General features: G+C 36.2%; 1 protein-coding gene across 1 annotated transcript in view; it reads right to left on the minus strand.

Moving 5' to 3' along the window:
* The window catches only part of LOC106876977 (galactocerebrosidase), a 33,021-nt gene that overhangs the window by 1,013 nt on the left and 21,338 nt on the right, over nt 1–10,670 (minus strand). Inside the window, exons 11-17 of the mRNA XM_014925746.2 lie at nt 9,413–9,552; nt 7,589–7,678; nt 6,730–6,819; nt 5,470–5,611; nt 3,222–3,402; nt 1,775–1,944; nt 979–1,055 (exon numbers count right to left, since the gene is read on the minus strand). Of these exons, the coding sequence (XP_014781232.1) occupies nt 979–1,055; nt 1,775–1,944; nt 3,222–3,402; nt 5,470–5,611; nt 6,730–6,819; nt 7,589–7,678; nt 9,413–9,552 (890 nt within the window). The remainder of the gene's footprint in view (nt 1–978; nt 1,056–1,774; nt 1,945–3,221; nt 3,403–5,469; nt 5,612–6,729; nt 6,820–7,588; nt 7,679–9,412; nt 9,553–10,670) is intronic.

The raw sequence follows: 10,670 nt of genomic DNA on the forward strand, positions 1-10,670 counted from the left end.
TATATATATATATATATATATATATATATATATATATATATTGTCTTTGACAAGAGAATTGATAGCTTCTAAAATCCTTGACTAAAGATCTTCATTAATCCTTCTCTCTCTGGAGACAGAATAAATAGTCCACTAATATATGGAAAGCCATTCTTCATCTGCCAAGAAATGCACCATATACCCCATATGTGCATCCATTCTGGCAACAGTTGTGACAGGCTATCTACACACCTTATTTCTACGATACACTCTAATCTATACTAACAACTCTATTGTAAAAACTTCACAATAATGTTTAGATATATAAATTCCCTGCTCTAAACTGATACCAGTTGTTTGCTTGTTCATTCTTTCCTTCTACTGTACATGTACCCATTCATTGTATGCATCTATGATGTACATACATCTTGTCTGTAGGTAAGTACAGATGTAGATATATACATGTATACTGTGTCTATTGAGATTCTGTTTTTACAGAATTAAAGTGCTTTGTCACACACAACTTCAGTAGTGAAGTTAACCCTTCACTGAGGAGATCAAATAAATTTCCACAATTGACTCCATACTTACTTCGATGATTTAAGTAATATCAATCTTTGGACTAATATTGTCTATTTCTCACTGGATAACTATTTTTAATTAAATTTCCAATGGGTAATACATTAAATATGTTTATGCTAACTTAACTATATAATTTTTGTATTTGGTTCGCAAGATTCTTTATGTGAATTCATGTGTCCCCAAACACAACAAAACTCAACTATAGTTTTTCATACAGATGGCATTTCTGAGAAATTAACCTCTTTATTTCTTTAATTTTTAATTTGTCTTCCAAACTTGGGCAGACTGACGTTTGAAGACAGATTGGGTCGGTATGGTATTAGTAAATCAATTAAAGTTACACCTGCACTGAGAAGAAAAACCATTAGCAGTAATGGAAATTTTTATCAAAGAAAGGAAGAGAAATAACTTTTTTACCTTCGTGTATAAACCAAGTTTGTTCCAATCAGGTTCTGTTTCAGAAATTGTACCGCTCAGGATAGCCTTACTTTTAGCTAGAATATAAATATGAAAAATCTCATACAAATGGAGGAAAGAGATTAAGAAATAACTATGTCTATGCAACTTATACTTCAACGATATTTTTGCTGTATCTTATCTATAAAAGGCAGATTTTCTCTGTGTGTGTGTGTGTATGTTTAAAATTCATACATTTACACAATTCCAAATTTCTTGGATTAAAGAATCGCAATTAATATTCTAAATACAATTTGTTAGGTCACTGCGTCATTTTTTCACTCAAAATAATTCCTAATAACGAATAAAATCCATAAAACTACACAAGTAAATATTTTCCCCACTAATAAAATCTAATTTCCTCTTTCTACAAATCCTATACATATATACAACAGGCTTCTTTCAGTTTCCGTCTACCAAATCCACTCACAAGGCTTTGGTCGGCCTGAGGCTATAGTAGAAGACACTTGCCCAAGGTGCCACGCAGTGGGACTGAACCCGGAACCCTGTGGTTGGTAAGCAGGCTACTTACCACACAGCCATTCCTGCGCCTATAATGGGGTTTTTTTTTTTCAGTTAAATTGGTGCTCGTTCCACAACATGACAAAAGGTTGATTATTAGAAACAATTACAATCAAAATATTTTAATTTAAACATAGATACTTAAAACAAGCAGCTTTATATCATAAGAAGCAATGGCAGTCTTAAGAAGGTCAATATGGCAATGTTTTTTTTTTTAAGTGGGTAAAATACATACCTATATCTCCATACAAATGATAGGTCTTGTTTATAGGATCAACGAAAAAAAAGACCCCACGAGATGACAATGTGGAACAACCTCCTTGGCTGACACGTGCAGCAATAAAAACCTCCTTGCTACCATTCACTTTTCCAATACGTGCTTTTACTGACACAAAGGTGTCGACCCTGAGGAGAAAAAAAAATATCAAACAGAAAAGAACAGCAATGGTTTTTCTTTGGTTTTTTTTTTCCATGATAGCACATGAATGAAGCTCCTTTATAAAAGGTTACAAATAAAAAGATAAGATATAATTCTTGACTGCTACTGATTTTATTGACCCTGGATGGAGCAAAGGCAATCTTAGTTCTGGTGGGATTTGAACTCAGAGTTTAAATACAGGCTACAACTAAATCTGCAAAGCATTTTGTCTGAAGCTCAACCACTTACTGCTTTTCCTATATTTCATGTACAAGATAGTTGATTAACTTTCCTTTCCCTCAGCATTTAACTTATTTTATCATGACTGTGGCATGCTGGGGCATTGCCTTGAAGGGTTTTAGTTAAACCCCACGACTTTTTTTAAACTTGTACTTATTCTATTGGACATCTTTTGCCAAACCACTAAGTTATGGAGATGTAAACACACCAACACCAATTTTCAAGCGGTAGTGGGAGACAAACAGACACACACACACACACACACATGATATACTTCTTTCAGTTTCTGTCTACCTAATCCACTCACGAGGCTTTCATCAACCCCAGAATGATGAAAGGCAAAAATCAACCCAAACTGGCCCTTCTTGATAAAGATTTCTAGGAAATGTGTAAGACCTTAAATTAGGCAAGGAATGAGACGGGAATAGAGACCTGACTGGCACTTTACTTTATCAACCTCAGAAGGGTAAAAGGTAAATTTAACTTCACCAGGATTCCTTAACCCTTTCATTACCAACCTGGCTGAAACCGGCTCTGGCTCTGAGTACAAATGTCTTGTTTTCATAAGTTTTGAATTAAAATCTTCCACCAAACCTTAGTCACAATTTATGTTCCTAACACTAGCTGAATGATAACTAAGTTATTTTACCAAATTCTTTGTTATATTTAAAGTAATTGAAAGAAACACAGAGCATCTCAAAATAAATACAGTAACGAAAGGGTTAATTCAGAAGATAAGATCCACAACTCAGGACGAAATGCTACTAATTCTTTCTATTTCAGACACAAGACCTGAAATTTTAGAGGAAGAGGTTAGTTAACTACATCATCCCCAGTATTTGACTGTTGCTTTATTCTATTGTCTCCAGAGAGATAAATGCAAAGTTGAACTCAGCAGGATTTGAACTCGAAACTTAGAGAACCAGACAAATCAACATGATTCTTTTTCAGTGCTCTACCAACTCATAGCCATTGGCTCTTTTAAATAATCACAATAGTAACATTGAGTGAAGAATTATCTTACCAAGCAGAACTGTTGCCAATCACTGTTATAGAAGTATTGCCATAATCAGCCAAACACCAAGCTACAGGTGATTCCAGAACCATCTGACGCATCACTTTGTTGTATGGCTCACCCACTTGAACTACCTCAAAAGACCCAGTTTGTTGGGCAAAATTGTAAGGTTCAGCATAAAGAGGGAATCCTACAGAAAGAATAGATACATTTGAAATGGTCAGTAAAATAATATTCAAGGCCCAGAAGGATGAAAAGCAAAGTTGATTTCAGTGGGGTTTAAATTCAGAATGCGTGTGTGTGTTCAGGCATATACGAGTGTGTATGTGCATGTGTGTATATAAATCTGTGCATATGTGTGTCTGTGTACATGTGTGTATGCATATGTGCAAGTAAGTGCAGGTGTATGTGTGAAAGTAAATGTCGTCATAGTCATCATCATTTCAACATCCACTTTTTTATGTCTGCAGCCAGCCATAGTATGCATCATATAGGAGAGATATTAAACACTGGCGATACTTGTGCCTGAAATTTTTGAAAACGAGGGAAGTCCTTACTGAGGCATCAACTACTTTCTATAAAACGTATTTACATAATTACATATATATATATATATATAAATACATATATACATTAGTAAAACATACAATTTTACACATGCAGATAAAATGGAATTGTTTGGAAACTCGTCTCGAATATGCCGGGGCTTTTTCCTTTTGCTCTTATCTATATCGCTGACAACGAACGACCAATGACATAAATGCTGCACTTTGGCCACTTGCGACAGCTATAAAAAGAAAAGAATTTAGCAACACACATACCAAATGTCGTAAGAATATTCTAATTTTTCTGGACTATCTATTTGTTTATAAGGTTCAATGGCTGCTGAGATGATAAGAGTAGTTCTTCACGATTGGATCAACCGAGACATACTCCTTGTATTGTACCTGAATTATCAGTTCAAATTTGAGCTTCGTTGTTGACCTTTGGCTTTCTGAATGGCATATGTCAGACAGAACTCATTGAGGCAGGTTTTCTACAGCTGAACGTCCTGCTTCATGTTAACCCTTGCCTGTTTCCAAGCAACATAATATTTTCCCGTGACTGGACATGCTTTCAAGGAAAATTAGAAATGAATAACACCAATTATATGACAATGACACTTGATACAACTGATGGCGTAAACACACAAACACATACGTGTACGTATGCACACACACACATCTTTTATCTTTTACTTGTTTCAGTCATTAGACTGTGGCCATGCTGAGGCACCCTCTTGAGGAATTTTTAGTCGAATGAATCAATCCCAGTACTTATTTTTTCTAAGCCTTGTACTTATTCTATCAGACTTATTAGCTGAGCCATTAAGTTACAGTGACATAAACATACCAACACCTGTTGTCAAGTAGTGGGAAAAGGGACAAATACAGACACAAAGACACACACACATGCATAAAAGACAGATGTTAGATGATGATGATGATATATATGTATATATATAAATATAGGTGCAGGAGTGGCTGTGTGGTAAGAAGCTTGCTTCCCAACCACATGGTTCTGGGTTCAGTCCCACTGTGGCATTTTGGGCAAGTGTCTTCTACTATAGCCTCAGGCTGACCAAAGCCTTGTGAGTGGATTTAGTAGACAGAAACTGAAAGAAGCCCGTCGTATATATATATATATATATATATATATATGTATATGAAGGTATTTGTGTGTCTATTTTTGTCCTTCCACCATCGCTTGACAACCAATGTTGGTGTGTTTACGTCCCAGTAACTTAATGGTTCAGCAAAAGAAATCGATAGAATAAGTACTAGGCTTATAAAGAATAAGTTCTGAGGTCAATTTGTTCAACGAAAGGCAGCGCTCCAGTATGGCCACAGTCAAATGACTTAAACAAGTAAAAAAATAAAAGAATATATATATATGACAGGCTTCTTTCAGCTTTTGTTTACCAAATCCACTCACATGGCTTTGTCTGGTTTGAGGCTTGGCATCTTTCAGTCTACATCAGCCAAATCCATTCACAAAGCTTTGGTCAGCCACACTGCCCTCCCCACCTGCCAAGGTGTTACACATGTTCAATGTACTACACATGCTCAAGATGCCACACAGTGAGACTGAACCTGAAACCATGTAGTTGAAAAGCAAACTTCCTAACTACACAGCCTTACATGCAACTATGTACGCATGTATATGTGTGTAGGCATGCATGTGTGCGTCAGTGCACGAAAGCACAGCAAATACTCACCTTCAAAATCTTCTGCATACATAGTAGGAAATGGAGCTGATGGTGGAACGTTACCATATGGTTGTAGCTGGTCATGTTTGACTGTGGTCAGTGTAATCACTTGGTCAACTCCTAGTGTTAAGTTCACTTGACCATTTATAACCTGAAAACCAACAATTGGAACCTTTTATACATGTGGAGATCATATGGGCAGGCTTTGGTAAATTGAATCACATCATGAGCAGTAATTTGCCCGTGTATCTGAAAAAGTAAGGTCTTCAACCAGTGCGTGCTGCCTGCCATTATGGACTACCGACTAGAGCATTGAAATAAACTAAGATCAACACAAAGAGCCATGGAAAGGAGAATGATGAAGATTAACAAAATGAATAACTGGAGAAACAACAGGATAAGAGTGGCAGCAAGTTTAAAGAATATTATCTGGAAAATAAAAAAAAAACCTTGAAATGGTCTTCCACAGTACATGGGTTTAGAAGGAAGGACAATAGTTGGAATAGCAAATTGACAGAGTAGTTACCATCATCATCATCATCATTTAGCATCCATTTTCTATGCTGGGTTAGATGGTTTAAATGGAACTGGTAAGCCAGAGAGCTGCACCAGGCTCCAGCCTGTTTTGGCTTGGTTTCTACAGCTGGGTGCCTTTCCTATGTCAACCACTTTACAGACTGTGCTGGATGCTTTTACGTGGCACCGCACCGGTGCTTTTATGTGGCACCATGCGGGTGCTTTTACGTGGCACTGCACGGGCACTTTTACATGATGCCACACAGACGCTTTGACGTGTCACTGCCCATGTCTTATAGTATTTGTTCTGGCTCTTTCCATTGAGCTCTTTGGTAAAACCAAGTGAAACTATTGCCCTGTTTAAAACCACTGATTGATCCTTGATTACCTTTAGCAGTGCTCACTCTATTGTAAGCTCAGGCCATTTCTCCAGCTTTAAGAAAACGAAAGTCCATAAACTGCTCCTCTTTCCCTCTCTGACTAAGTAGTAAAATTAAGAAAGCAAAGGAAGAGTCACAGGTTCTTGAAATGAGTGGGTGTTCTTGGTTAGGTCTGGTTCTCCCAGACAGAAAGGTGACAGAGGAAGGCGGTGGCAGCGATTGCAGTCGTAGTGATAGCGATAGTCCACTTTGAACTAATTGCAAAATTAGTGAGAAATACACCAGCAGAAGCCTCTAGAAGAAAATAAACAACAGCCAAAAGATGACAGATAAGTCACTATATAATAATAAGGAAAAATGTCTCAGAACTTACCGGAATTGGTTTCTGCTGTTGGAACAGCACAGATGGTTTCTGGGTGAAGCTTAATTCACTGAACCAGATGTAGAATTGTTTGACAAAGCTCTGTAAAAAATACATATGTGTATATGTTTATATATGTGTATGTATGTATATATGTATGTATATATATGTATGTATGTATATATATATATGTATGTATGTATGCATATATGTATATATATGTATATATATATATATATATACAAGGTGGTATCAAATATATATATAAAGGTGCAGGCATGGGTGCATGATAAAAAGCTTGTTTCCCAACCACATAGTTCCAAGTTCAGTCTCACTGCGTGGCACCTTGGGCAAGTATCTTCTACTATAGTGTTGGGTCGACCAAAACCTTGTGAGTTGATTTAGAAGACAGAAACTGAAAGAAGCCCATCATATATATATATATGTATCTGTATATATATATATATTTATACATATGTGTGTCTGTATGTCTTTATTTGTTGCCCCCACCCATCACTGCTTGACAACTGGTGTTGGTGTGTTTACATCCCCATAACTTAACAATTTGACCAAAGAGACCAGTAGGCTAAGTACTAGGCTTAATAAATAAGTCCTGAGATCAATTTGTTTGACTAAAATCCTTCAGGATGGTGCTCCATCATGGCTGCAGTTAAACAACTAAATCAAAATATATATATATATATATATATATATATATGTATATATATATATGTATATGATAGGCTTCTTTCAGTTCCATCTATTAAATCCACTCACAAGATTTCAGCCAGCCCATAGTAGAAGACTCATTCTTGTGTCTGGTTGTGTGTTATTTATGAAGTATATACACAAATAAAACTAGTCAACTCACAAATGAACTGTCCAGTTGGATGGTCACATTCTGGGGTTCAACTGTGTACTTAGGGAGGGCTGGTCGAATACATTGGGAATGGTTGTGGCTCTGTAATGGAAAAAAACATGGTCAGTAATACATAGATGTATGACGGTAAGTTAATATGTAGGTCAGTACGTACATACATACATAGGTGGGCAAGTAGGTAGGTAGGTAGGGAGGGAGGGAGGGAAACATGTAGGTATATGGGTGGGTAGGTGTGTAGCTAGATAGTGAGTAGGTATATTAGAAGGAAAGTAGATATGTAAGCTGGTGAGTGGCCAGGAGGTAGGTAGATATACAGGCAGGTATATAGGTACATAGATAGATGGATAGATTGGTAAGTAGGTATGTAGCTAGCTAGCTAATGGCTAGATATATAGGTAGGTAGGTGGCTAGCTAAGTTGGTAGATATATGGGTACATAGTTTGGCACAGTACACCACAATGTGGTGGTGGTCATTGTTGTCATCATCATCGTCGCCATCAAATGAAACAAAAAAACTGTTTTAAATAGAGAATTTATTTGCATAAAAATAAAAACATAAAACTTATTACTTTGAAAATGGTGAATACCATTATTTTTATATAATAAACTTTACATTAAATTTTATTTAAAAAAAAATTCTTTACCTTGCCGAAATCTACAAGCTTTTTTCATGAAACCACTGTTATGTTGATAAAGTCTTAACTATCTGGAACATGTCCATTGTTGTCCTGTGCTTGCAAACAAAGATCAGGCTGTCCTTTCCCTATTTGACTACAGCTACTAGAGCACAGTGGAGGCGCAATGGCCCAGTGGTTAGGGCAGCGGACTCGCGGTCATGAGCAAAAACACCTAAAGCTCCACGGGGCTCCTCCAGGGGATGGTAGCGAACCCTGCTGTACTCTTTCACCAAAACTTTCTCTCACTCTTTCTTCCTGTTTCTGTTGTGCCTGTAATTCAAAGGGTCAGCCTTGTCACACTGTGTCACGCTGAATGTCCCCGAGAACTACGTTAAGGGTACACGTGTCTGTGGAGTGCTCAGCCACTTGCACGTTAATTTCATGAGCAGGCTGTTCCGTTGATCGGATCAACTAGAACCCTCGACATCGTAAGCGATGGAGTGCCAACAACAACTAGAGCACAATATTGTTCATTTACTTAGGACTGATCTCATCACTATTTTGTAATGTATGATGAAGAATATAGTTTCAGGATGAGGTCATTATAAGACTGAAACATCTCTGGAGTTGTCTCCCATACTTGCCAAAAATTATTGAAATAATTTTAGTCATAAACTATATTGTTTATTTCCCCACTATGTAATTATTTCCAATTAGCTTTTTAAAAATACCTAACACTAAATATGTTAACAATCCATCTATCCACTCAAACCTACTCACTTGTCCATCCACCCATCAACCTATCTATTGACTTTCTCTCTCTCTCTCTCTTTTATCTATCAACTCTCTCTTATCTCTCCCTCTCCCTCTCTCTCTATCGACTCTATCAGCTCTCTCTCATTATTTACTGACTATTTCCCTCTCTATCTATATATATATATATATATATCAATTTACATATGAACTCTACTGTCCGCCCACCCTTTATACCTACCTACCTTTTTTTATCTACCTACATGCCTACTCACCTACTTTCCTATTTCCCTACCTCCTATCTATCTAACTACTATCTATCTATCTATCTATCTTTCTATTTTATTCTTTCATCACATAATTATTTCTAATTAACATTTTAAAGGTCAATGCATTGATAAATACGCTAATGATAATATAAGAAACAGAAGACAACAGTGCTTACCATAGTCTCAATGACAATAGTCAAATCCTTGCCACTAGGACTCACTAGAGATACATAACTCCCACCTTTTTTTAATTTGCCAACACCATTGTCATGTTTTAAATATTTCCATCCAATACCAGCAAAATGTGTTGTATGTGCTACAAGAGAGAAAATAAAAGAACATGGCTGTTATTGATGTCATTATTAGCTTTTTTGTTGTCAAGGCACACTGGACAAAATACTTAGCAGTATTTCTTCCAGTTATATTTTTTGAGTTCAACTTTGCCTTTCATTCTTTAGGTCAACAATGTGTTATCTTTTACTTATTCTAGTCATTGCACTGCAACCATGTTGGGACATCACCTTGATGGGTTTAGCTGAACAAGCTGACTCCAGTAATTGTTTGGTTTAAAGTTTGGTACTTATTCTATTAGTCTCTTTTACAGAACTGCTACGTTGCAGGGATGTAAACAAACAAAGACCCGTTGTGAGCACAGTGTGTGGTGGGGACAGGCAAATACTAAGCTATACACACATACACATACATAAATATATATAAATATATATATATGCATATAAATATATATATATGCATATAAATATATAATATATATATATATATATACATACACATCCATCCATGGACCCACTTGTCCATCCATCAATCCATTCATTAACCTATCTATTGACTCTGCCTCTTGACTCTCTCTCTATTGACTCAGACACTTTTCTGCTTAAAAATATTTGTAAGATCTGCAGGAGAGGTTGTTTGTCAAGAGCAGGACTTGCTAGTCATAAGATCTCATGACAGTATTTATTAATTGAAGAGATGACCTTCTTCCATACAGAAGTGGCAATTATCATATATACACATACATATATGTATGTATATGTGTGTGTATATATATATATATATATATCTACACACACACATACATATATACCTGCATGACCTCAAGAGGAGGAATAAGAAGTACTATCTTGAATGGTCAATCTTATCTAGAACCCCCCAATTTAGGGCTAATATTAGCAAGTGCTTATTATGCATTAGGGAATCCCTTTCCATTCTTAGGTCTTTTGGGCCGAAAACCTTGAATAAGTTTATCGAGGTAATCCCTTTTTGCAATCATAAATTTTCCTCCACCTTCCTAAAACTATATAAAAACAGAAATAAGAACAAAAATAATAGTATTAGTAGTGGTAATAATGGTAGTAATGATGATAGTAATGGTAATGATAGAAATAAAAATTAAAATAAAAAGACAAAAATATTGAT

The sequence above is a fragment of the Octopus bimaculoides genome, chromosome 18 (assembly GCF_001194135.2).
Source record: "Octopus bimaculoides isolate UCB-OBI-ISO-001 chromosome 18, ASM119413v2, whole genome shotgun sequence".
Lineage (NCBI taxonomy): Eukaryota > Metazoa > Mollusca > Cephalopoda > Octopoda > Octopodidae > Octopus > Octopus bimaculoides.